Here is a 27,371-nt window from a genome sequence, read left to right on the forward strand (position 1 = left end):
CCTGTAAAGTCCAGGCCAGTGGGGGGGTCTCAATATAAGAAGACCCCCTATGTCTGTATATATTTTCCAATATGTGTGCTTCTAGTCAAGAAAAAAGGAAAACTAATGCTATTTCTAACGAGCAATGGGATTCCCTGTGGATGGGGGTGTATCCGCCAAGGATTAAGATAACATTTATGCGACAGCGTTTAACTCTGCCCTTGTTTTTCTATGCACAAAACCTCTGGAACGCATTACCAGCCGTGGGGGTATGTGTGAGTTGGGGTGGAAGTTATAGCTCTTGGCTTTTGCACCTCCTAGATTCCACTTGAACCAAAACGGGGTTAGCCAAGACGTACCACTCCCTCCTTTTATGTGAAAGGCAGATGTACACAGATGACCTTTCACATATTAGCAAGCACCGTTCTGCCCCCTGGCTCCAATACTGACTTCCAGGGTGTGACTGTGCCATATGAGATGGATACACATTACAAGGGCTAATTAGACAAAGATCAGAATTCAATTCACCACAATGGGGTGCATTATAAGGGTTAAACCTTCTTTGGCATCCTTATCCCAGCCAAACAGGGAATTCCAAATACATCCATGTTACTATATCTGTGAGTGCTTATCTATAATGTAAATGACTGTATGGCAATCATGTGCTATCTAGAGTGTACTTGCTCCCCCATTTGTTTAACTGCTTCTAATTGTTTCTGTACATAGGATGAGAAAGTAGTGTCTGAAGATCAGCTAGGTCATAACCTAATGTGATGGGTTTGAGGTGTTGAAACAAATCTGGATTAACTAATATTCTCTGGATGATCCATACAGGGACTTTAAATGGAAAATCACATCCTACCATTTCCTTAATACCACAAAGGCATCTATTGAAATGTTAGCATAGGTTGTGTATAGTACTTATCAATAACATCATAATCACAAAATGTTCTAAGGCACATGCACCCATGTCCAGAATATACAATAGTTGAACTTAATTCATTTCTTAGCATGAAAAAGCCATAAGATACATTAATCATTTTGAGAGAAAAGCAATCTTGATGGAATTCCAAACTATCATCTTCCTAGATTCTTATGGTGTTGACATCCATTCACATTAATTGTTACCTATTCCTAGCCATTGTAATGACAGAGTGAGAAAATAAACAAATGGGTCACAACTTCACATTGATGAACCTCACATCTGAAGTAGCCAAATTCAGTAAACCCCTATTACAGAATCGCTCAGAAGGATTTGAAAAGTAAAAACATCTAAAGAACAAAACAGCCATAACATATAAATTATGAAGGGAAAACAATAACAACAACACATTCTTAAAGGACAATGCATAAACAGTTACATTCAATATTACAATGGAAATATTACAAAGAAAACAAGTAAATAAAACAAATAAACACACTGTGGGATGGCTTGCACAAAGTTCATCCTGTTCCTGTTCATGTTCAGTTACAGCTTCCACTGAACATGTGTGTCTTTTGCTGATGCTAGGCAGAGAAACTGGAATAATGAAAGAATCTTCATTTCCCCCCCCCTTCCCCCGAGTGACTGTATGAAAAGATTGCAAACTTGCACAAGGTGCCCGTTTCAGGTTGCTGGCCAATATAGGCCCGAAAATAGTTCTGTGGTTAGGTAGAATGAAGCAGGCCTCTATGCTGTTATTGCAGCAATACAGGAAAATAGCATGCCAGTTGCATATCGTGTTCTGGTCCTGGAGCACTTCAAAGATTAGTCCAAAATGTCTCAAAATAAAAATCTTCTGTGATACACACGCAAAAGGAAAATGTTCCTTGGGGAGAAAACTCTTCAGTACAGGAAAGAAAATATAAAAATAAAACATCCATGGCCACAGATGAGACTTCTGATCAAAGTGGACAAAACCAAAATATTGTTTTTGCAACAGACAGACAAAACACACAACAGTACAACATATTCTAAACTCCTGAGTTTCCCCATCCTCTGGCTATGTAGAGCCTTGCTCATGAAAAGTAGCCACGGAAAGCAGAGAAAAAGGATTTATACATCTTGCTATGAATGCAAAACAAAGAGATGTTAGTGGCACAAATAGATTTAAGTTCTGTTCCAAATCAGCAGGGTGTTCCAATGGTGCTCATCCTGTATGTAGAGCAGTTGCTCTAAGTGCCTGTCAAGGAATAAATGCACTAACATGCGTTATAATTGTGAACATCATTTTAAAAGAAAAAAGTTCATTAGTAATAGTGTGATTTATATGCACAAGGTATGACAATGAGGAAAGCATTTTCCTGTTGAAAGTCCTGGTCCATCTTCAGTCAAAGAGCAACTGGGGATGAGTTTCTGTTTTGGAAGCAAAGTAATATTAATTCCCAATGTGAATTCTAATATGAGGTAGACAATTACTGTGATTTTGGTCCCCTTTTGATAATGAATTTACCTAGTCACAAGAGGGCATCACATTAGGTTTAAACAGCAAGGTGGCCTCAGTTTTGCCTATCTAGGAAATGGGCAAATCATACATTTCACAGACAAATTTAAAACAATTACCTGGGATCGAGTACCTCAAGAAGAGGTGTTATTTTCCTTATGGAAGAAAGAAAAACAGGTACAGGTTCTAATCCACAATCTAGCAACAATGATGAAGAAGAGAGAAAAAAAAACCCACATACAACATTTTGTTATTTCCTGTCATTTTTCCCTTTTCCTGTCATTTTTCCCTTTTCTTATTACCATCAATAAATATTTCTCAAACTATCCTTCCTCTACCATCAAAATAACTTCTTTCCTAGAATCCTTCATTTTACTTACAACCTTTCTAATTCATGGGTATGTTTTCCCTGTCAAAGTGTATGGGGGGAGGAAAACATTTCTACCCACAAGGCACTACATACAAATTTAGTTGGCACTTACAATTGCCTCCCTTTATATACAGGTAAATGGGCAGAGTAGTTTCAAAAGTAATTTTGTTATTTTTGCCCCTTTGGCCACTGACAGAAAAACTAACTGTGCCAGGCTTTTATCTACAAGCAACAGCCAAAGGTTCAGGTCTAATCTAAACAAAAGGAACTCTAGTATCTTCTCCTGATTTCAAGATGTATGCTTAATACGTTTGTGCTAGATCTAGAGAACAAGGGGGGGGGAAAACAATCTCTTTCCCTTTTCTGTAATTCTGGCTCAACATGCAGTAACAAAACAAACAAACAAACAAAAAACAGAACCACGTCAAAAGAAACGTAACATTTACAAGATAAGAAATAACTGACAAATAATGAAAAGCAAAACTTATTCTAGACAAATATCCCCCCCCTGTGAACATCTGCTATTGGGATTAATGTCAAACGGCAAGGGCTGAAATAAGAAATTATATTTAATAAGTTACAATCACATAACAGACAGCACAATAATTAGGAAAACACAGCCAATCCGTCTTTATATAAAACATAGTAAACCATAGGGATCACGTTAGACTTAAAGCATAAAACTGCTGCAGAGAAAACAATCATCCCACTGTTTAAACAGGCTGGAGAAAACAATTTTAAGAAACTTGAAAAGGAAGGGAGCTCCAAAGAAATAAAACGTTCCTCAATGGCAAGGACTGAGATAAGGAGGATATAAAACATTACATCAGGAAGGAAGATGCACACAAGTAATTTGTAGCAAGCAAGACAGACAAACACAAAAAAACTTTAATAATCTAAATTCATATCAAATAAGGAGGAAGGGAAGAAGGAGTTAACCCAGTACAGGAACAAAAGAAAAAGAAACCCTGACATTCTAAAAGGAATCGCTTAGTTCAAATCCTATACTTTCTATAAAAAAAATGCTAAGAACTACTAAGAGAACAGGTGGGCAGCGCAGCTGATCCAAGCAGTTAAAAGAGGAAAAGGTAAAATCAGCATGATTTATGAACGACAGTAATGGAAGGAAAGTTCCCTTGAAAGCAAGCCCACAGAAAAACTTTCATACATAAACTCGAAAAAAGCTATACGCATACAACCTCTCACTTGGGTACCCAACTCATACACATTTCTTTTATGCAAATCCTTCCTACTACCATTCTTACGTTCTTACTTCCCGGGAAAACACAAGCCTTACACACCTAGGAGTCTGACCCGTCCCTGGGCGTCCAGATACGGCTGGTCTCGCACAATCAATGGCGTTTCCTTAGTCAATAACCGTTTCTCTTTTTCTCTTTTTCTCCTTTTTCGCAAGTGCGTGACCGTTCCCCCCTGAGGGCCCCTCTCCTGGATCCTTTTCTTCCGTCTCAGCACTTGAATCGGAAGAGACTTGTTTCCGCGCCGGCCAAGGAGCCCTGCCTTCGGGGCTGGAAGGCGGCGCTGGCGCGGAAAGCATAATAGAACGACTTAAAATCATTCTTCTATCTGAGTCATCCTCAGAAAAATAACTTGGAGGGGGGCCTCACCGGTCAAAGATCTGTCTTTCAGCATTGTAAAAACCCTGCAATCTCTGCACTCCCATCTGCCATAGGAGCCAGAAATGCAATTAATCTGAATGTTTTACCTCAATCCGCTCCCCTACTCCTCTTAAAGGAACGGGTTTAAAGGAGCCACTCTTTGGCTACCGTTCACCCGGTGCCAATACTGCAGTTACCCGCAGTCACACTACTGCACAGAGCTCAATCATCTTTCTCTTTTTCAGGCCTCTCTTACGCACAGGCAAGTCCTCCTCTTGCCACAGCATACACATTATTCCCAAAGGGCTGTCCTTTACCGGCACACTCCCTTTATTTCCCATGACGTCTGATAGCGGGTTTTCCTCAACTGTGCTTTATCCCCAAAGTGTCAAAGCCGCCCGCTTTTATTGATAACCGAGAAAATCTCTCGTGGCGCCTGTTATCAAATTAAGGGGTGCAATGGCAAAAAGGGGGTCCGCACAAGGGATCCCGGATGGGCCCCCAATTGTTAGGTCCAAACCCAACACGCAAGTCGCCCTGTCAACCCCAACTCGCTTATTACACCCGGGAAGAGTGCGGAGTTGAGTGCAAATGAACCCACTATCAGAGATCAAGTAACACGAGACAAAAACCTTTGCAAAGGGGACCCAATACTTACAAGCCGAAGCAGGCCAGCATGGGAACCTCGTTTATTGGTGTCATAGGGTTTATATAGGCTCACCCCGAAGTTTACAGTATTGGGCATACGTCAAAAAATACAAAAGAAGCAGTTGCTAGACACTATAGCTTTGGGGCAGACAAAAGGAGGTAAAGGGGTGTAGGGGGAAGGACGAAAGTGGAAACACTAAGATTATCTCTTAGATTCCATGTCTGCATACTTCGCATGTCCTAGAGATAAGCACTATGCAACTACAGAAGAAGGGAAGAGTAAAGGGGTGACGCAACCGGGCGCCCCATGGGTAGGAGACAGACATGAAAATTACTACGCTTGCATATCAAAGGGTTTCACAAGTCAAGATCTGTGGGGCAGCGGAACAGCTTATAACATTTCTATGCAAGGCACCTTTATAGCAATAAACAAGGTCATAGGCATGGATGTGATACAAGAGATACATAGTAGGGACGTGTCCAGCTTAAACCGGCTTTTATTATGCGAGCCACTGGAATGTAGGTAAGGGTCAGGTCACCAGGAAATAAACCGACATTTTATATCAAAAGTCAAATAAAGGCCACTTTGGTTCTATTTCCCATAAAGCCCAAGCTGGTTTAGATAGGACAAGTGAACTATAGTTTTACAAGCACTGGGGATTTCAATTTAACCCCAACAACACTATTCATAGGGTCGCCATAAGTCGGAATTAAATTGAAAGCAGTCCATTTCATTTTTCATGAGAACCAAAATACAATCATCCTTTGAAATCCAAATTTGTCCAAATTTTGCAGTGCACTTCTCCGGCCCAGTAATTACAAAAATGCATATATTAGGGGAAAGTGTGCATACAAATGAATAAATTGGGGGAAATAACAGAAATGGGCATTATTTTAGGAGAAATTGCTTGCAAAAATGTGTACACTCACAACGGCATGCAAAACCGTGTTTACTAGGACAAATTCGCAAAAAAAGGAAGAATTTTCATCAGGATATGTTGTTTTTTTAAAAAAATGCAAATTGCTGCAGGAATGTGGAGAACTGAATTTACAACTGGAAAAATAAGAAACGGAGGGAAGGAAAACTGACCGATCCTTCCATCCTGAGTTGCAACCAATGGCACAGACCTCGCTGCCAAAAGACCAGAGCTTGGAAAAGTTACTTTTTAAAACTACAACTCCCATCAGCCCCAGCCAGCATAGCCACTAGATTGGGCTTATGGGAGTTGTAGTTCAAAAAAGGGACATTCCCAAGCTCTGCTTCTGACCCACTTGCTTGAATGTGGACTTGGGTCCTCTCTCAGCAGGCCATGTCTGATTACACATCTGCATTTGGAAAGAGTCAGAGAAAAGTCGGATTGGAGCTGCTGTCATCTCCTCCGAAAGAGACCAAGTTGGCCATTTTCCCTCCCCCCCTTTTAAAAAAAGCTCCTCTTTATCTTAACGAGCCTCTTCAATTGTTCTCTCCTGGCCTTGACAGTATTTGCGATAATCAGGTTGTGAGATTAAGAGTGTTTTGAAGAATGGCAGGGATTTGAGACAAAAGCAGTAAACCAAACCAAACCAAAAAGCCATATCCAAAAGCAATCCAATCAGAATTCCCTCACCAGCACAAGAGGAGTAGGCATTAGGCAATGATGAACAATAACAGCCAAAGGTGACACAGAGACCAATAGTCTCTTTCCAGGCACTGAAAGAAGAAGAAAATCCAGCACAGGAGGCTGCAGTTTGGAGAGGAAAAACATTATTGGAGGAGCAGCTAAGCCCCCTCTTCATGTTTTGTGCACAAAATCCTCCTCCTCATTTGCGTTTCCACCCCCAGACGAAAAGGATCCCCCTGTGCCTTTGAGAAAGGGGAGGGGCCTTGCGCAACCAGCTCCCAGGGGGAAGAGGCCCTGAGAGACACAACCAGACACATACAAGGATGAGCTCCCTCAGTTAGGAGCCCTGGATTGAGATGCAACGTGTACTTTAAGGTTTAGGAAATGTTGACTCAGGCAACTGACATGCACTAGGGCAGGGGTTCCCAACCGATGGACCACCAGTGGTTCGTGAGCTTCTTTCAGGTGGTCCAGGCATGCCTGCAGATGTATGGCTGAAGATGGAAGACGGCACAACCACTGCAACACATATCATATTTATTCATTTTAATTAATATCTAATTAATTGCTTCTTTTATTTCTTACATTTGCATTTTATTTGAAATCTGTGGAATTACAATTGCTACAACAGGCAGAAAAAAAATCATTAAGTGGTCCGCCAAGAGTCTCAGCAGTTTTCAAGTGGTCCCTGGGGAAAGAATCTGGGAATCACTGCACTAGGGAGAGGCTGAGCACACTTCCCTGGGAGATAGGAAGGGAGAAACAGGCAACTCCACAAAGCAACCAGCAAGTGACTGTAAGATAAATGTGGGTACCAGTAGGGCTGTGTGCTGGATTTGGCTCTTCAGAGGCACTTGGGCCTCTGCTTAGGAGGGCTGAGGTAGCCCCAGATCCCTACAGGTCAGATTGGGCAGCCCTTTTCTCTCTCCCTCCTCCACCCTCTTTTCCTGCTGCGACTCCTCCCGGTCCTCCTCTCATACCTTCTGCATTTTCACCAGGAAGCAGTCTTGCCTTCCTGTGACAAACTCCTCCAGCCCCAAGAGCTTCTCGAAAGCTGTCTGGTGTGGGCCAGGCAACTATTCCATGAAGCCTGGCAACATTTTGTGAAGCTGCTTGTGGTAAAGGGGGGGGGTCCTTGCCAATGAGACCATTGTGAAAGTTGGTACATCAAACAGCACGGAAGACAGTGTTTCCATACACACCATCTTTCTTTAAAAACAAACAAACTGAATCCAGAATTTCCAGTGTTCATTTTTGAGAGAGGTTTTTAAAAAACAAAACACCCAAACCTTAAATCTTGTTGATACATTTGTAATATTGTTATGCATTAATTTGTTACATTTTAATGGGATCACAATAAGTACAAATGGTAGCTCGCCTGTACACATTGCTAGGGATATCATTAAGGCTTGCTTGGACTTCAAGTCAATCCCGACTTATGGCGCCCCTATGAAGAGGGTTTTCATGGTAAGCAGTATTCCGAGGGGGTTTCCCATTGCCTCCCTCTGAGGCTGAGAGGCAGTGACTGGCCCACGGTCACCCAGTGAGCTTCGTGGCTGTGTGGGGATTCCAACCCTGGTCTCCCAGGTCGTAGTCCAACATTCTAACCACTATGCCGCACTGGCTAGGGTGCAACCCTAAATATGCACTTCCCTGGGAATAAGTTTCATTGAACTCAGTGGGACTTATTTCCAGGGAGACGTGCAAAAAATTGCACTGTTTGCAACTCAATATTGGAGCCAGTTTGAGTTACAATGTCTGCACATTATATTTTATTGCACCTAAGTTCTGTACCCTGCTTCACATACAGAGAGAGAGAGAGACAGAGAGACAGAGAGACAGACAGCATTCTTCTATCCGTCCATGACTAGATCTGCTGGTGTTGTGCAGGACTGTGGTGTTTCTCCACCTGAATAAATACATCCAAATTACATAACCAGAAACCCCTAAAGCAAGGACAAAATATATGTGTGCTTAAGTTGGGGTCATTTATTGCATTGCTTCCATGCCTGGTTCTCACATAATCTGCAATGGAGAGAGAAAGCAAAACGCCACGGGGCCATTTTCACGTTTGTCTCTGAAACCCATAAAGGCTAAAAATCTGGCTTGCATTTTGTTTTCAAAGGAAATTGGTGGTCAAAGTAACATCATGGGAACCATGCGAATTACAAGGGAATGCAATCGCCACTTGCCAAACATGGGGGATCTGATGGCGTTAGACACAGAGCAATCGAAGCAGCAGAGGGGAGCAAAGGGGGCACCTGGCAAGAGAGGGGGGAGGCGGGGATGCCCCTTTGTCACTGGACTGCAGGGGATGTCACATCCGGTGGGGCAGGGAGGGGGCAAATTCAGGCTACAGTTTGCAAACACACCTGGAGCCTCACTTTGAGCCCCACTGCGACATCTGGGTGATACATAGAAAGGCATTTCATCTGTTTGGATGTGGGAGGTGGGGCTTGAATGGGGCTGTGCTCCACTTGAAAGCAGCTGAAGGCCAGTCTGTGTGAATGCCTTTGCTCATTGGTGACCCAGGAGGGCAGGGTTAACCAGAGCTGATCTCACAACTTGGCAAACAGGCTGTCTGCCCTGATCCTTGCTCACTGCAGCCTCCCAGCTTCTCCCAGCAGCAAGGGTTCAAATTCCCACTCAACCCTGAAACTCACTGGGTGACTTTGGATGGATTGCTGAAACTAAGGCTGTGTACACCCCCTACATTTAAATCACTCCCCCCTCCCTGCTAGGAATGGTAGCTGGGGGGGGGCTACAGTTCCCGGGATTCTTGGGGGGGATGTGCCTTAAATATGTTTTAAATGCACAGTGTATGTGCAGCCTTAGTGTCAGTTTTCCCATGCTATAAAATAGAACCAATAGTGTCTATCAGCTAGAGCTTTTGGTTTGGACGTCAGAACCAGCACTCTTGGGCCATCCATGTCATTGATATGTCCCTTTCATTGATCCCCAAGTGTTGATTTCTCCTGTACATTATACAGTGGGGACACAGCTCAGTATAAAGATTTACATAAGGGCATAGCCACACTGGCAGGTGGGGTTTTTTTTGTATGTAATTTTTTATTAATTTTTTGTTTTACAGAAAAAAGAACCACATTGATTCCAGGAAAATAACTGTCACCCGCCACTCAAAATTCTGCAGGACAGGTCACATGCAGGTAATGGTTCATGTGAATTCTTATTTCAAATACAGCTTTCAGAAATAGAAGTCCCTCCTGTTTCTTCATATCTACATATAACAAAACACACTCACAAAAAAGGAAATTTTTAACTAATTAAACCATGCAAAGGAAGCCATATAGGTAAGCATTCAAAAGGGCATCAGAACTAATCAATAAAGTGCAATGAGTGGTCCACTGTATGCTGGGGGGGGGCAAGGTTGCCTGGTGTCTGAAGCTAATAATTGGGATCCAACATATACCGACATTGTTTGCACCCAGCTGCATATCAGTGCAGCACAGGGATTAGTGTAGCTAATCATTCCATATCTGTATGTATAGCTTTGGGGTAATCATGCTATTTGCTTCATCATTAACAAAGCGAATAAAATCATACCATTCTCCATAGTAATCATACCATAGTAATCTTTTGGCTGTCTCCTTAGTGTCTTTAATATAGCAGTCGTTTTTTCTGCCACCGCCAATTGCCAGTTTTTATTTTTACTTTATTTTTGCACTGGCAGTTCTGTTATCAATCTCTTTACCTACTGATCCCGCTTAAGAAGAAAAATGCTCAAAACATGTTGCAAACCTCTCTCTGCCACCATCCCTACCTTTGCGGATGATGCACTCTGTGCTGCTCCTCCTCCTCCTCTCCGAAATTGCTCTGGGCACAGAAACCCACACCCTCTGCAACGGCTTGCTGAGATAACGGGGAGGGGGGAGGAGGAGTAGACAGCCGGGGCCTCCCCCTTCCAACCACCAGCTGTTGCAGTGCTGAGTTAACTCACCGCCAAATTGGTGGCCATTCTTCAGGTCCATGAATGCCTTCTTTACACTGGACCATTTTAGCTCTCAGGTGCAGAATAAGGCCTCCTGTCATCTGCCTTTACCGCCAGCTGTGGAGGCTGGTCCAGGAGGGCAAATGGGGCACTGCCCTACCAGTCTCCATCTGCCCTCACCTGCCCGCCTTCTTATGGACAACCAATCAGGGGGTGGGTCTGCCTCTCATTGGCTCCTGCCTTCCACCCTGCCATTCCCAACAGGCACCAGCAGGGCATCACTGACTGCTGGGTTGGGGGCAGCACAAAGAGCAGGTCAGTTTAGGAGACGGATGCAAGTCACCCATCCCAGGCACACTCTTCTGTGTGAGCCCGTGGAAAGGGAGAGGAGCCATACAAGGGCCAGGCAAGAGAGGGAGCAATCTAGTGCAGTCACTCAGCAATTGCCTTCTGTCCTCCTGGGCTGCTGAAGCTGCCTTATTTCCAGCTGCCTTCCTTGAGTTGCTCAGAATCTCTGCGCAGGGGAGACATGGCCCAGAGGGGGCTGACGGGCACTTAGGCCTGAGGGTGGTTGGGCAATTACCTCGGACAGGTAATGGTCTTCCCCGCCACCTGCCACTGCCTGATCCTTTTTAAAGTGGAGATGCTGCCAGGGGTTGGACCCAGAGCTCTCTTTGTGTACAGGAGGTGCTCTGCCGGGGAGTTATTGTCACCCTCAGTTGGACCCAGGAGATGAAGCAGAGCCTGAACTTCCCAACTCCACAAATTGGCGGCCCTGTTCCATCCACACACCCCAATCCCTACAACCTATGGCGCTGCCCCTGCCCTGCTGCCTCCTTGAGTTCCCCAGCCTCATCCTAATTCTGGTGAAATGCAAACAGATGAAACCCATAAGAAATGTTGCATCTTCACCTGCGGTTTTAATGCAGCCACCAGATTTGGGGGTCTTTTGAAGGATTTGGTTGACAGTCCAAGGGGCACAAGGTATTGTGGGGTTGTGCTCTCTCCCACCTAGCCTGAACTCCTTCTACCCACAAGTCTTTGCATTAAGGTCAGATACCCCCCCATCTCTCTCTCACACACACAGAGTGGAGGGTTTGTTTGGATAAATGGAGCACAGTCCCACCAACCTCAGTCTGCCCTCAGCCAGTGCCCACCTCCTTTGCCAATCCAGGGGGTGGCCTTGGCTCTTTAGCTTCTTCCTCCTTCACCTCCGTGTTGCCCGCTGTGGAGCTCAGCAGGGAGGAGGAAGAGGATGGAGCACAATGAGAATGAGTTGGCTCCACTTGCCTTTGGCTCTGGCTCCGCCCACTCTTTGGGCTCCCTGCCTTCCACTTTGCCAGTCCAATGGGGACCAGCTGCCACCGCTGCCTGAGCATGTGAAGGCTCCCAACGGGGATGGTTGGGCACGGGGTGCAGGGGTGGTGGTGCCCATGGGGACAAGGGGCAGGGTTTGCAGGTGCCCTCCTGTCCCGCTCTCCATCCATGCCTGGGTATTCCCAGCCCACATTTATCAGGGCAAGCCATCTGGAGACAAAAGAGCCTCCCCCTCCAGGAGAACTGCTCTGTCTGTCATCTGTACACAAACCAGATGCTACGCAGAGGCAGGATTTGTAGATCTGCTTCATTAAAGTTCCTTCAACATGCATCAAATTTCCCTCCAGATCTGTGCTGCACTTACTGAAATAATTGTGGTGTACTAACTAAAGGGGACAATATGAGCACACGCACGCACGCACGGACGCACACAGAGGCTCCTGTGACATTTGCCTGCTGGAAGTGTGGAGAGGGGGAAGCGGACATTGTGGAGGGAGGGCCGTCTGCAGCCAGAATCCTTTGAAGACCCTCAGCACATCCTCAAATGGGGAAAAAATACAAACTTCCTTCTCTCTGTCAGAAGTTAGTCGCCCCTGTGAATATGTAGTATTGCCCAACTTCCTTCTTTGTAAACAAAAAGGGAAAAAAATAAAGGTTGCCATGTTGGCCCACAAGAAGATTCCAAAATCCATATCAGGGCAATTCCTTTATCAGCCCAACCAAAATATCACAAAACAGTGTACAAGCTTTTGAGTTCTCCAGAACTCTTCCTCAACCAAAAGAAGTGTGTGTGTGGGAGGGGATATTGGCTTCTGTTAAAGCCGCAAGTCTGCATCTTGTAGGAGTCTTAAGGCGTTATGTGGGAGGCTGTCACAGCACAGCCTTCTTCTGTGAACAACTCCGCCAGCTGACTGATGATTCAGTCCTAGCCCTATCTACTCAGAGGTTAGCCCGGCTGAGTTCAATGGGGCTCACTGCCAAGTACATAGGGCAGCCCCCTTGAATGCAGTGCACATGAATGCACAGTGGCTGTCATGCCTCCTGCTCCCAAGGAATGCTGGGAAGTGTTGGCTTGCTGGGGATTCACTACAGGCCCTTTGAGAGAACTCCCTCCCCTGCAGACACATTTGAAGGGAGAGAAGGCATTGCAGTTAAGACAGCTTAACTCTGTACTCAGTGTGGCCACTTATGCCTGGTCAAAAAAGAGGACAAAAGAGGGTGCTGATTTCCATAAAATTTACACATGCGAATGAATATGTATATATGCTAAATTTAGGAATATCAAGTACAATTGAAACAGAAATGCAGCCCATCTCACCCTAATGGGAAAGACTGTGAGACCTTCTGTGTGTCTGCTCCATCTGCTGTCCAGGTGCTGCTGAGTGGGGGTGGGGATGGGATGCCACCCTCTCTCGCTGGCATTTGTCTTTAAATTGGACTTGGGCTTGGCAGCCTTTCAAGTAGAGGGATGTCCTCTCTAAAGTAGGATCCTATTGGCTCCCCTAATGATAGTGTAGACACACCCTGCTCTGGAGACCAAGAGAGAGAGAGTCAGAGTCCTTCTTGTGCCCAAACACAGGAACGGAGAGAGCTCAACTTCGGCGCAGGGCCACTGAGAGTTGGTATTGTGGGGGCACCCTGCCGATGCCCACTGCAGCTGGTGCAATGCTGATCTCACCAGGGGGCATGGGTGATGTGAGGGTGAAGGTCTGCAGGATGGTGGTGAAGAAGAGAAACAACTCCGCGCGGGCCAGCCCCTCGCCCAAGCAGATGCGCTTCCCTGCCAGGACAGAAGACAAAGCCTGTAGGGCCAGGAGCAAAGCAGCACAAGGGATGGAACTGTGCCAAAATTGGTCGTCCAATTTCTCATCACTTTTCTTCTTCCATTTCTCTGCCTCATTCTCGCGGAACTTTAGCATGTCTCTGGACATGCAGTGGGTGCAAGTTTTTGAGCTTGTCTTATCATTGCAAGGTGTGAGTGGAGTGTGTGTATGTGTGAGACTTATCATCATCATCATCATTCTTTATTGCGGTCAATGACCCAACAAACGGATAAAATTTATAAGAATGCATCAATTAAAATAAAATTTACACTCAAATACTAGAGTGGCACTAAATCAACTACAAGAGAGGTTAAGAGTAAATGACGGTCGTTTGCTCTGAGCTGCATTAAAATATTTAGCCACAGCAATCAAATGGGGACTATCATTGCCGGCTAGCAACCATGTCATCCACTGCTCTAGGGATCTGTGAGGGTGCTTTTGTATGAGGGGAGTCATATATCGGTCCCTTTCCTCAGCGTATAACGGGCAATCCAAGAGAACATGAGCCAGTGTTTCTACATGTCCTTCTTTACACAGACAAAGGCGTTGTGCTAGTGGAATCCCCTTAAATCTGCCCTCCAGTAGGACTGACTCTAGGCAGTTGAAACGGGCCTTAGAGAAGGCTGCTCTGTATTTAGGATTCGTGAAGATGTCTAAATAGGGAGCATGTTTTGGAAAGTTAACATTCAGATTGTGTTGGAGGGGGGAGCAGACTTTAGCTGCAGCTTGCATTGTGGATTGACTGTCGATGTCCTTAAGCTGGGACCAGATAATCTGCCAAGCCTTACTGGGATCTTGGGAGGCGAGAAATTCTATGGATAGGCCTAGATAAGGAAGCTTTTCTAGAAAGCATTTCATCCAGGTGGAGAGGTACCGATCTTCCCCAAGGAGCGACAGGAAGCCTGACGGACGTACAAAAGTAATTTGGATCCAGAGATTGAAGGCAAGGGACCAAGCTCGGCATTCGACTGAGCTGGATCCCACCTCTACTCTCAAAACAGCATTTGGCACACAATTAGGGACTCCAAAGATCCGTCAGAGAAAGTAAGACAATACTGATTCAACCGAAGGATTGAAAGCATGTACCCAAAGTTGGACACCATACAGTAATTGGGGTAGTATTTTAGCTCTAAACACCTGGATGGCTGCCGGTATGTATTGTCCCCCGTTTTTATAGAAGTAGCGTATAATGCTCTTCATCGCTGTCCGTGCCGTCGCAACTGACGCACGTATGTGTGGCACCCAGGAAAGGGAGGAATGAAATACAATGCCTAGATATTTATAGGATCTAACTTGCTCAATAATATGTCCGTTGATTTTCCATACAGGGGTTAAAGAGGATTTTGCAAACGCTAGGATTTTGGTTTTGGAGAAATTAATTGTGAGGGAATTCTCTGAGCAGTAGGTCATGAAAATCCTAATCAGGCGTTTAAGGACAACTTTAGAAAAAGAGAGCAGAGCCGCATCATCCGCATAGAGCAGGATGGGACAGCTCTTTCCTCCAATTTTGGGTGGGTGTAGGTCCGGCGAGAGGCATTTGGGAGCCAAATCATTCAGAAAAAAATTGAAGAGGAGAGGGACCAGCACACATCCCTGTCTGACCCCTCTTGACGTAGTAATTGAATTGGAGAGGTCTCCCTTAGGGCTGCAGCGGACCCGGAGGGAAGTATTAAAATGCAAATTGCGTATCAAAAACAGCAGCCTCCTGTCAATAGATATTTTAGCCAAATTAAGTGTGAGACTTAATTTCCAGCAAACATTACTCCAGCACTATGCAGCCTCCCTGGTCGCCCATGTTTCCTGATCTGATTAAGCTCTATGGGATGAGCTGCCAGAGGCACCCAGGGAGGCTGCAGCCTGCAGACCCCTAGAGAGATGATTTCTAGAAAGAAAGAAAGAAAGAAAGAAAGAAAGAAAGAAAGAAAGAAAGAAAGAAAGAAAGAAAGAAAGAAAGAAAGAAAGAAAGAAGGAAGGAAGGAAGGAAGGAAGGAAGGAAGGAAGGAGCCTCACAAATACCCCTTGGCCACCTCAAAAGTAAGGTACGTATAATAAAACCCTGCACTTCTGCTTAAGAGAATTTCATCAAAATTTACTCTCCTCTTGGATAATTTTGAGATCCAGTTTCTTTTCTCATTAACTGCTGGGAGAATGGTTTTTAAAAAGTTATGGGAAAATTTTTGACACAGCAATAGATTGAACAGTTGTCTGATAGACTCGCCTCCACCACTGGCCTCTATAGGCCATTTTACTGTCTAACCTGATAGATAAATTCTTCCCTCTCCACCTAAGGTAAGATCAGAACACCAGAGTGAGACTCATCTAGGCAGGGCCAGTCCAAGACTTTTTCCTGCCTGTGGCAAAGGACAAGATGGCGTCTCCCTTCATTCCATATCCAAAAGCTGACCAGACTGGCAGTTGATTGCCGCTTCAGCCCTGGTGACAGGACAGCGCCCCCTCCTGCTCCTGAGGGCAGCCTGTGTAACTTACTGCTCTGTCCTCCAGCCCCTGTCCGCCGCACCCTGCCTTCCAGCATCTGCTGCCTAACAGTAGGGCTGGCCCTGTTACTTAAAGCAGGTGCAGTGGCAGAGAACCAGCTGGACCAGCAGGCAAGCTGAAGCTGGGAACAGAGGGGAAGATTCAGGGTTGCCAAATGGCCAAGGAACAAAAGCCCGGTGTCTGCCTTTAATAGCAGTTAAAGTTCTGCTAAGATCAGCCAGCAGAGTTTCCCACAGTATAGGGAATGGGCCTTATTGCCTGCATGTCAAGCTGTTGTTAAGGCACAGCTGCAGTGGCAGGTTGATAAGTTGGCAACCCAACCCCTTTGCCACACTATCCACAGCAGATGTAAAGCAGGTGTCATGACAGACTTCTTTCTGTGATCCTCCATAGAACTTTTAGTGAGTAATAAATGCTGAAGGAGAGAGCCCAGCCCCCTGGTCCCCTTCTTTGGGAATGCAAGGAGCCCCCCCCCCCACAACCCCACCCACACACCTGCTGAGAAAGGCATGAAAGCGTCCACCTTCTTAAAGCACCCGTGGCTGTCCAGGAATCTCCTGGGGTCAAACTCATCAGGGTTGGAGTGCTGCTCTGAGTCGTAGTGAACGGTGCTGAGCAAAGGGTAGATGTAGGTCCCCTGGCAGAGAAGCACATGGAAACATCAGAAGGTCTTCCAGCTGGATCAGGCCAAGGAGGGCCCATCGAGTCCAGCATCCTCTTCTCGCACAGGCCAGGCAGATGCTCATTATGGGAAGCCCCCAAGCAGGACCTGAGTGAAAGAGCCTCACTCTCCCTTCCTGCCGTCTCCTACAACTGGCATTCAGAGACATGCTGTTGTTTCGGCAGATCTTTAGCTGCTCTCAAAGCGAATAGGCAAAGGGCAAGATGGTGGCTTCCCCCACTCCACACACACAACAGTGCTGTTGTTACGCAAAAATCCCAAAGAGAAATATATTGTGGCTTGTACCTAACTGCATGTGCTCCATGACTGTGAAGTCCTTACCTGCGTCTGTGTTGGAATTGCTTTTTAAGATGTTTTTAAAGCTTTTTTTTAAAGATTTTAAAAGATTTTTGTTTGAATATATTTTAAAGTCTGTTTTGAAGGTGTTTTAGAGTGTTTTTAGTGTTTTCATTTGCCACCCTGGGCTCCTACTGGGAGGAAGGGTAGGATATAAATTTAATAAATAAAATAAATAATAAAAGCTGACCTGGCTGGCAGTTGATTGTGGCAGCTTCAGCACCGGCAATAGGACAGCGCCAATCCCCCCCCTCCGCCGATAACATTTGTCTCAAGGTGATGTGCAAATGTACCATAGAAACAGCTAAAATAGTGTTTAAACAGTCCATAAAAACCCCTCTAAAGATAATTGTACAAAGAAAGTAAACACCTAAGGCACAGACCTTTCCATCCAACTGGAAAAGCTAGTATACAGCCATCCTGACTTCTGGACATTTAGTGCAATTTTAGTCATGTCTGCTCAGAGGGAATACCTACTGATTTCAGTGGGGCTTACTCCCAGCTACGTGGGGTTAGCATAGCAGCCACTGAGAGCCTTACTCTGGGATCAGTGGCTGGAAATGTGGGTAACAAGAAAAGTGGTCAGGCAGGCCTCCTGTGCCTTTCCTAGCTGTGCAAACCAGGGTGATTCAACTGGTGAATCTTTATCCACTGCTGGATCTCCATGCCAAGACAGGCTTCATTAGTTCAACAGCTGCCTCTCAGGCAGCCGCATCCCAACTCCAGAAAAGCATCTTTTCATTTATTTAGCAGATTTTCTGCTTAAGTGTCTTCCCTGTGATTTTACATCATATATTAGTATAGAAAATATCTTCATGAATGGGAAAATAGCCCGACTGGTATAAAGCAGCTTCCTATAAGGTAAGAAAGATACCCACTGTGCAGGTGGGGAACTGAGTCCTGAGGATGAGCGAGTTGCCCAAGGCAACCCACTGTGTGTGATGGGAGGCACTGAGCTCAGATCCACATGCTGACCCGAGAGCCTCATGCCAGTCCAAAGGCCAGATCCTGGTCTCCCCATCCATGGTAGGGTGTGTCCTGGGAGTCTTACCTTTGGGATAACATATCCCCTGAAGTGGGTGTCTTGCGTGACAGCATGCGGCAGGCTCATGGGTAGGATATCACTGAATCGCTGGATCTCATGCAATACAGCCTCTGTATAAGGCATTTTATTCCTGTCCTCAATGCCTGGGCTGCGGTCTTGCCCAATTACTCGATCGATTTCCTCATGGAGTTTTTCTTGGGGAAGAAAGGGTGGTTAAGGACCTGCTCAAAATCAGGACAAGGCAGTTCATTTGTCTCTTGGCACCCTTTCATCAGGAAGCTGTTGTTGGAGACATGACGGAGGCACTGTGGGTGGGGAGTCCCCATGTCTGGGACTTGGGTGAATGGCCTGTTCTAGATGGAGTCACACTGCCCCTGAAGAACCAGATTCATATTCGGGGTGGGTGGGGTCCTGGCTCCAGAATTGTCAGCTAAGGCCCAAGTGGCTTCAGCGTCAAGGAGTGCCATTTGCCTGGACTGGGATGACACAGTGCAACATGTTCTGGTAACCTTGCATCTTGATCAGTGGTGTCTGGAGAAAGCAGCTTGGATAGCTTCTTGAAAGTTCAGACTAAAACCTGGAACAGATTCTGGTGCCCCACTGACATGGAGCTACCCCTGAGCTTGATTACTACAATATGTTCTAGCTGGGGCTTCCCTTGAGGATAGAAACTGCAGCTGGTGCAGAATGCTGCGGGGGTCAAATAAGGAGGCGATCAGGGTGATTCAGGGGTCTCCTTCCCTCCCATGTCAAAGCCACAATATCATTAACTTCCCCTTGAGTCAGACTGAAGGCTCAACAAGCCTCATGTCATTCCCTACATAATTTTCTATATAGCTTTGGGTTTCCCTGCATCCATGAGGTTAGCAAGAAGTGAGGCTGTCCAAAATGTTTCCTGCAGAGCCCTGAAGACCTCTGGATTTTATTTTATTTTTCTTAAAGCACATCAGCACAACTTGTTTATTATTAATGCACAACTTTTTACAAAGTTAAAAGGTTGGGATTTTTTATGTGTCTTGGCTCTGCCACCACCACCACCACTAGAACTCTTCAGAACTCCACAGGAAACAGTTTGCACAGCCTCACATTGTAAGAGGACCTATAAATGCCTATTCAGAATCAGAGGCACACGCAGCCACCAGGAAGATTGACCAGGGTGAAGCTGTAGTTTTTTAAAAACATAAATCTTGTGCTAATGGATGAGTGAACAGGTCAATTGTGGCCTCATTTTTCCAGTCTTAAGTTCAGTTGTCCACATTTCCAGATCAGTTTGCGATTAAAAAAAAGTCCTCATGAAAATTCATCACCATTTCAGGGCAAATTTCTCCTAAGATAGGCATTTTTGTCTCCATTTTTTCCTAAGACACATTTCTGCAAAGCACTTTTCCCTAAAATAATGCACGTTGTATGTTATTTTCACTATACATACATATATATATATGCTTATATGCACACTTTATCCTACTATATCCGTTCTTTAAAAAATGCACACATTACTTGTAATGCTGCAGAATGTGAAGGAGTGCAAATTTCAAAGACCTTTGCTTCAAGCCTTGGAGAGCAAATGCTACACAAGTATATAATGTTGGGCTAAATCAGCCTTCCCTAACCTGGTGCCCTCCAGAGGCTTTGAGCTACAACTCCCATTACCTCAGCCAGCATCAAGCTGGGGGAGGCTGCCCTAAAGTTTGGGCTGTTGCCTTTCTTCATCTGCAGGGCCCATTCCCGTAGGAACACAAACATTTCTTGTTGGGGTTCCTCCTTCTCCTATTACCTTGTATCTGTGGATATTTCAGCAGGATGAGGAAACCAAATCTCAGGGTGGTGCTGATAGTCTCTGTCCCGGCGAAGAACAAATTGAAGGTGGTCATGACCAAATTCTCCATGCAATATTCAGAACTCGGGTTGTGCTTTTCCTGCCAAGAATTAAGGGGAGGGTGAAAACTGGCAGGTGGCAAGTTTTTCTGGCAGTTGGTAGAAACAAAGAGGTTGATCTGTCACCTGCTCCATCTTCGCTAAGAAGCAGTCAATGAAGTTCTGGGGGGCGCTGGCATCCAGGGAGGCCTGCTGCATCTTGATCCTCTCTTCAATGAAGCTAATGATCTCCTGGCAACATTTGCTGCCTGCATGGTGGGGTCCAGGGATCTTTTCTAGGATCTCTGGGAAGATATTGTACAGCTGTGTTTTTGGGAATGGGGGCAAGGGGGGGAGAAGGAGATTGGTGGTGATGAAATCATGTTAGCATGTGAGGCTTTGTTTGGCATGTACCTCTTGTAAAGTTAAATTTCCCCAAAGAGCAGGTGAGGAGGGTCACAACTGCCCAGATGCCACAATCCTTGACCCGATAAGTAGCATAGTCTGCATATGCTCACTGGCACTTGGACTCTCCAAAATTCTCATCTTGCTTCATATATTCCAGGGCTGCCTTCAGCCCTGCAAACCCCTCAGTCCTTTACATATAGCTGGAGGAACAGATTCGACCAGTCGCTGCAGTGCAGATGACAGGAACTGCTTTGCCCTGGTGGGGTGCCAAATCTAGGCCCCAGTCAACAAAACTCCTTTCCCCTCCATCATCCTGAGCTGGACAGATGCAGGCAAAGAACAGAAGAAGGGCAGGGGGAGAGACCGCCTTCTTGCCTCCCTATCAACCTCAAGTTATTTTAGGAAGCTCTGTATGTGGGGAGGAGAGAGGTTGCACCAGGTTGGTGGTCTAATGATGCTCCTTGGCAGAGGAGCTGGTCTTTCCTTCCCCCATCTGGAATAGCCTGCTGGCAAAACCCATTGCAGACCATCAAGGAAGGCTATAGGACAAGAACGGCCGTGAACAGGGCGAGAGCCTGGCGTTTCCACACCAAGAGATAGGCCGAAAGCAGCTATGCCTCTTGCTCAGTTGGCACTTGTGGCATAATTAAAGAGGAGAGAGATAGGAAGGGAGAGTTTGTCCTGCCACCCTCACCTGACATGAGGACGTGCTGGCCACGCGGAACCGTTCCGTTATCAGCTTGTTCAGCGTGAGGAATTTTTCATCGTTGTACGCAAACCGATCCCCAAACACGATGGAACAAATGACGTTGGAGACGGCTCGACTGAGAATGGAGATGGGGACAAAGGGCACCCCTAATAGGGGGGGAGAGAGGGGGAAATCCTGGCAAAAGTAAGTGCACATCCACACGACCAGCTTGTATCAGTTTTATACCAGTTTAAGCGGCACGGCTGCTTCCCTAAAGGCATCCTGAGAACCAAGGTGCTGAGAGCTTGGCTGAGGGCCATCTTTTCATCACTCACGTTTGAGAGGCAGTCTAGATGATGTCATGGCCAAATTGTTGCCTTCCAGCGCATTGCTTTCCTGTGTTTTTTCAGACTTTGGGGACGGGGGCAGATGTGTGTGTGCACGTGTGCATTTGGCAATAAAACACAATTGCAGTGCCAACCTGTCAAGTGTGGACGACCGATTCTTTAATTAAAGGCAACTGATCCTTTAATTTAAAACTTTCTCTTTGCCAGTTCTGGATATTTTATTGCTTCCTGTTCAAGGGGGGTAGCAATTCATTGCTCCTTTATTAGTTCCCCATTTCAGGGGCTTAATTGATGGTTTCCTTTGTATTAATTTTCCTGGTTGGTTTTTTCCTTTTATAGCAAAGCAGCAGTATTTTACTATAAAAGAGAAGCACCGAAAAAAATAATTAATACAAGGAAGCTACCAATTAAATGTTGTCCACACGTAAACAGGAAGAAATAAAATGGGTCTCCCAGCAAACAGGAAGTGTTTAATTCACATTGGAAAGGACCTTTGCTTACTTTGAGTAAACGCTATAGAAGGTTCTTGGCCACTAGATAATATACCACTATATTAAGTGCTGTGTGGAACCTCTCTTGTAATTTCACTTGCAGCTATTTGTTGACAAGTGACGCCTCAGCAGTGTTAAAGGGTGCTTGTGTGGAAGAAACATTAGAGATCCCCCAGAGCACACCCTCCCCAAGACTATGGCTTCTTGAAGAGAGAAAAAGACTTGTTAATCAATTTAGACTGCGCTAGATATCTTTGCCAGACAGCAAGAGGTGGAGCAGGACTGTGGAGAAAGGCCTGAGAATAAGCCGTTGGGGAAGGGCCATCATAGCTCAGCGGCAGAGCATCTGCTTTGCATGCAGAAGGCCCCGAGTTCAGCCCCCCAATGGCATCTCCTGGTAGGGCTGGGAGAGACAATCCCTGCCTGAACTCCTGAAGAGCTGCTGCCTATCAGTGTAGACAGTACTGAGCTGGATGGGCCAGCAGGTCTGACTCAGTATAAGAATCAGTTTAAGTTCATGTACAGCCTGTGGGTTTTCCATAGGAAGCATCTGGCTGAGCACTGTGAGATGCAGAATGTTGGACTAGACGGGCCTTTGGTCTGATCCAGACATGTGCAGGGCTGTAGTAGTCCGGCGTCATGGGGGGCATAGACCCCTTTTTGGGGAGGAGTGTCCCTGTGTCTCCAGTGTCCCATGAGCCAATCAGCATGACAGGGGAGCTTGTTAGCCACTGAGAAGAGTCTTCTGGAAGCTAACATTGTCTTCTTCTGGCTCAACCTCAGAAAGACTGCATTCATTGCTCAACAGAACTCTAAACAAAGTAAAAGACTGAAAGCTCATTTTATTGTATAATCTTAGAATGCTGTATAATCTTGGAAAAGGCCGTGGCTGTGAGGGGGCATGGCATGACTACCATGAAGGAACCCTGCGCTTCTGAATTGGCCACTACACTGTTGGATATGTGGCTCTTCTGATGTTCTTAGTTTTGACAATTCAAGGACATTTCCACTGCATTCTAGGCCATGAACAGGTGGAACACACTCAGTGGTAACAGGGAAGTTACGATTTTAGCACTGCGACTCTTGCAGCAGTTTTCCCTGCTCTCGGGGTCAATTGACCAGTCCTGGCAAACACACTATGAGGTGCCGCAGGCTGACTGTGGCCCCACGACAGCTGGGGAATGTCTCCAAAGGTCTACCTTGTGTTTTACGGAACTCCTCCACCAGGCACTGAGCTTCCTCCTGGATTCGCTCTTCAATGGATCGTTTCCCCATCCCGAAATTCCGCAAGGTGCTCAAACTAAACCTACGGAGTTGCCGCCACCGATCCCCATTGGCAAACACGACCCCTGGAGAGAGAGAGAGAGAGAAGAACTTCTGCAAGGGCCTCATGCACACATGGCTGCCCATCTACTCCCAAGTCAGGTTTAAGGTCCTTGTATTAACTTACAAAGCCCTGAACAACTTAACTCCAGGATACTTTAGAGACTGCCTGAACCCTTATATCCCAGCTCAGTCACTGAGATCACCTGCCAGAACATCATTGGTCATCCCCTGAGTTGGCAAGGCTCATCTGACAACGACAAGGACACGAGCCTTTTGTGTCATCAGCCCAGTCCTGTGGAATGCTCTGCCTGTAGAGATTCAGCAGGCACCTTCGATTCTGATTTTCAAATGCCTGCTGAAAAACTTCTCTGTGTCATCCGGCTCTTGCAGGCAATTGGGAAAATATCTTTCTGCAATAGTTAGTTAACTGATTTCTGATTTTAAATTTGTATATGGTTTTATTCTGTGTTTATAGATGTTGTAAATCGCTTTTGTAGATTTTTTTAAATGAATAGTGGTGTATAAATATTTTCATAAATAAAGAAATGTAAACCACTTCTTGAGGTCTGCTTGAAAAGGAGTATATACAGTGAATGCCTTAAATAAATAAATAAATAATATGGGGGGTAGAATCCAAAACCTGCACTGAATTATTTATTATGCAAGCCAACCACATTTCATGTTATGTGGCCTCTTTTACATGAGCAGAGAGAGAGAGAACGAGACCAGCAGTTTTTCATGCAGGTTATCTCTTAACACAGATTGATGTGTTATGTTTTCCAGAGACATCTCCCATAGCCTCCCATCCTCAGGCCTCCAGTTTATAGAAGAGATTTCTCCTAACCTTTATAATGTTGCAGGTATAGCAACAACTTGGATAAACAACATTCTTCACAACTGCTGTTATACACAAGTGTATTCTGCTTTAATAAAAAAAATCCAGTAACATCAGCACCTATCAGCTAATCAGTGGTAACTTCAAGCCCCATTGGGATCAGCTATGCCCCAGAGGGTAGCCAATCCACAGAGGAGCGGGGCTCGATGGGCGGTGGCTTCAAGCCCTGCTTGGATCATCTGGGATCTTCCTTTGCAGCTTGGCTTGAACTCAAAGGGAAAACAGGGCATGAGATGTCAGGTGATGGACAGGTAGGGATGGACAAACCTGTCAATGTTTATTCTGCAAGTTTCTCGTTTTTACAGTCTTAATTTCAGTTGTCCTAATTTCTGCAACAATTTGCAATTTTTGTAAAAAAAAAAAACCCTTAGGAAAATTCATCAGCGTTTTAGTACAGATCTCCCCATACAAACATATTTTATATGCAGTTTTAATATACAAATTTTTGCAAGACATTTTTCCTAATATAATGCATTTTTGTATGTTGTTTTCACTAATATATGCGTTTTATGCATACCTTACCCCCATGTATGCATTTTTATATGCATTACTTGTTTGGAGAATTGCACTGCAAAATTCAGAGAAGTGCAAATGACTGTGTTTTGGTTAATATGTTGTTTTGAAAAGTGTACATTTGATACGTTTGCTATTAAATGTGGCCTGCATCGAATTTCTTTTCCTCACCTGCCTCTCAGAATGGCCTGCCGGGGGTGGGAGCAGGGCCAGTGCCAGAGAGCAGCCAAGTTGGGCCCTGGCCAAGGGCCCCTGCAGCCCAGAGGGGCCCCTGAAGGGCCGTTCCTTAAGGTGGATGGTGGTGTTCCCTTTCTGTGATCTGCTGCAGTGTCGGGTCCTGCAACCCAACCCTGCTGCAGATTGTGGAGAGGGAGCTCCCAGGCACCCCCCAATACAAAGAGGGCTTCCATAATCCTGCCCACATGCCCCAGCTACCTCTCCCGTCAGTGTGAATGCTATGCATGCTGTGTGTGCATGCCTGCCATGACCTAAGATGGGGGGGGCTTCCCTATAGGGCTGATGCCCCCATCACCATCTTGGTCAATGGCAGGCATGTGTGCTACACACACACGTCATCCACACAACACAAGAGGTAGGTGGGGTGTGTGGGCAGGCTTATTAGCCCCGCACCGCCTGTAAGGTGCGGTGTTGGGCTATGGCACCATGGGCTTGGGGCAGGCTGGTGCCCAAGGGCTGGATCCTTTTTGTCACCCAGGAGCAGCCAGCTTCCTCTCTCCAGGGGCTGCCTTTGAAGACGGTGCAGAAAGGTCGGCTGGTGCAAAACACAAGATGCTCAGATGTTAGTTGGGCAAAGTGCTTGGAACATATTGCTCCAACATCATATCAGCTGCACTGGCTGCCAGTTCATTTTCCATCCCAATTCAAAGTGCTGGTCAAAACCTTTTAAGCCTGTGACGCCTGGAGTTACTTGAAGGGCTGCCTACCGCTACATGAAGCTGCCCTTTAAGCCTCAAGGCTGGCTGCAGACAGAACTCCAGCTGACAGATCTTCCGGTAGGTACAGTTAGGCAGATGGCAGATGTGACGGGGCTTTTCTGAGGTGTTCCTCCACCCCACCCCATCTATGGAACTCCCCCCCCCCCAGTTTGGCTTCCTTCTTAATTTCTTTGAGGTGGGCCTGAAAGATGACACTTTTCCAACTGGCTTTCGGTTAAGATAAGCTGGGCCAGGTGTTACCCTGTCCTGGGAATGGCTATTATCTGCTTTACATTTATGTATTGATCTTAGTAGTATGAAGAATGCTTTTTATTGTTTTGCTATTTTATTGCAAGCTTTTTTGCAAGGACCTGTTATTCTGAAAAGTGAAATAGACTAAATCAATATACAGACAGACATACTTCTGGCTCTATTAATCCTTGCCTGGCCAAACGCTTCCCAATCTTACAACAATGTTCTTTCCAAAACCTGCTTGATGAGAGGAGGAGCAATCGAGAGAGGGGGACACCAGGCCCTCCCCCCCCAGGGATGGGCCCCTCACCATGCTCGTTGAAATCCTTGGAGAAGGACGGTAGCTGCCCACGCCCGCTGAACTCCTCCGCCTGCGCCACCAGGGCCTCCTTCACTACCGTGTAGCTGCACAAGACCACGACCCGCTGCAGCCCCAGGTACACAGTGAACACTGGGCCATACACCTTGCTCAGCTGCAGGAGAAGAGCGTCAATCCCTTTGAAGGCACCCCCTGCCCCTCAGGTGTGCATGGGGGGAGGGGGAAGTGGACAGGAAGTGAGCCCAGTTGGGAGGCAAGTGCCCAAAGAAATGGGTCATGGGGAGGGTGAGGCCAGGAAGAGGAGATGGTTCATCCTTCCCTGACTCATATCTCCCTTTTGATGCTAAAAACGAAATCTTCTCCCTTGATGTGAACAGGGCAAGGACAGGAACAATTCATGTGGAACCTCCAGGTTCAGAGACAGTTACTTCTGAATAACAGTTTTTGGGGAATGACAATGGGGGGGGCTATTGCCATCAAGCCCTTCCTGTGGGCTTTCTGGAGGCATCTGGTCAGCCACTGCGGTGGTAGACAGGATGGTGGGCTAGGTGGGCCCCTTTTGGATCCCAGACTTCAGGGATGTGTACCCACTTCCTCAGCCACCTGGCCTCACCAGGCTCCCCTTCCCCTCTCATCCACCACTCAGACTTCTTCCCCCTCACCAGGGAGGAGAGTTTAGGTCTCCCAGAGGACTAGGGCTGGGGGACTGAGACTCACCTTCTCCAAGGACTTGACCATGTTACTTTGGCCCAGTTGGAAAAAATTCCCCAGGATGGGGAGTGGGGTGGGCCCAGGGGGCAGGGGGCCTTTGCCGTCTTGCCTCTTCCATGTCCAGGTGAGGAGGACGCAGCAGAAGCAGAAGAGCACCAGCAAAGACCCAGAGAGCAGCTCCATGGGGGACACTTGCCAAGAGAGAGCCGTCCCCTGGCCTAACGGAGAAGCTCACCGAGCCACAGTTGGCTTTATAAGGGCACTGGGGGCTCACGCCGCTTTCCACATCAGTTATCTGGTAACTGCTGGTGATTGTTTTGGGATGTCTTCCAACCCTTTGCAAAGCC

The 27,371-nt window shown here is 46.2% G+C and overlaps 1 protein-coding gene across 1 annotated transcript; it reads right to left on the minus strand.

The window, feature by feature from the left end:
- Positions 1-13,122: 13,122 nt before the first annotated feature.
- Positions 13,123-27,324, minus strand: LOC133370320 (cytochrome P450 2F3-like). Its single transcript, XM_061596483.1, has 9 exons — positions 27,031-27,324; positions 26,305-26,467; positions 23,273-23,422; positions 21,242-21,402; positions 20,287-20,463; positions 20,060-20,201; positions 18,292-18,479; positions 16,718-16,859; positions 13,123-13,683 (listed from the first exon to the last, which is right to left on the minus strand). Exons 1-9 carry the CDS (start codon positions 27,205-27,207, stop codon positions 13,496-13,498), a joined length of 1,488 nt encoding a protein of 495 aa, XP_061452467.1. The 5' UTR covers positions 27,208-27,324; the 3' UTR covers positions 13,123-13,495.
- Positions 27,325-27,371: the final 47 nt, after the last annotated feature.

Source organism: Rhineura floridana, chromosome 15, assembly GCF_030035675.1.
Source record: "Rhineura floridana isolate rRhiFlo1 chromosome 15, rRhiFlo1.hap2, whole genome shotgun sequence".
Lineage (NCBI taxonomy): Eukaryota > Metazoa > Chordata > Lepidosauria > Squamata > Rhineuridae > Rhineura > Rhineura floridana.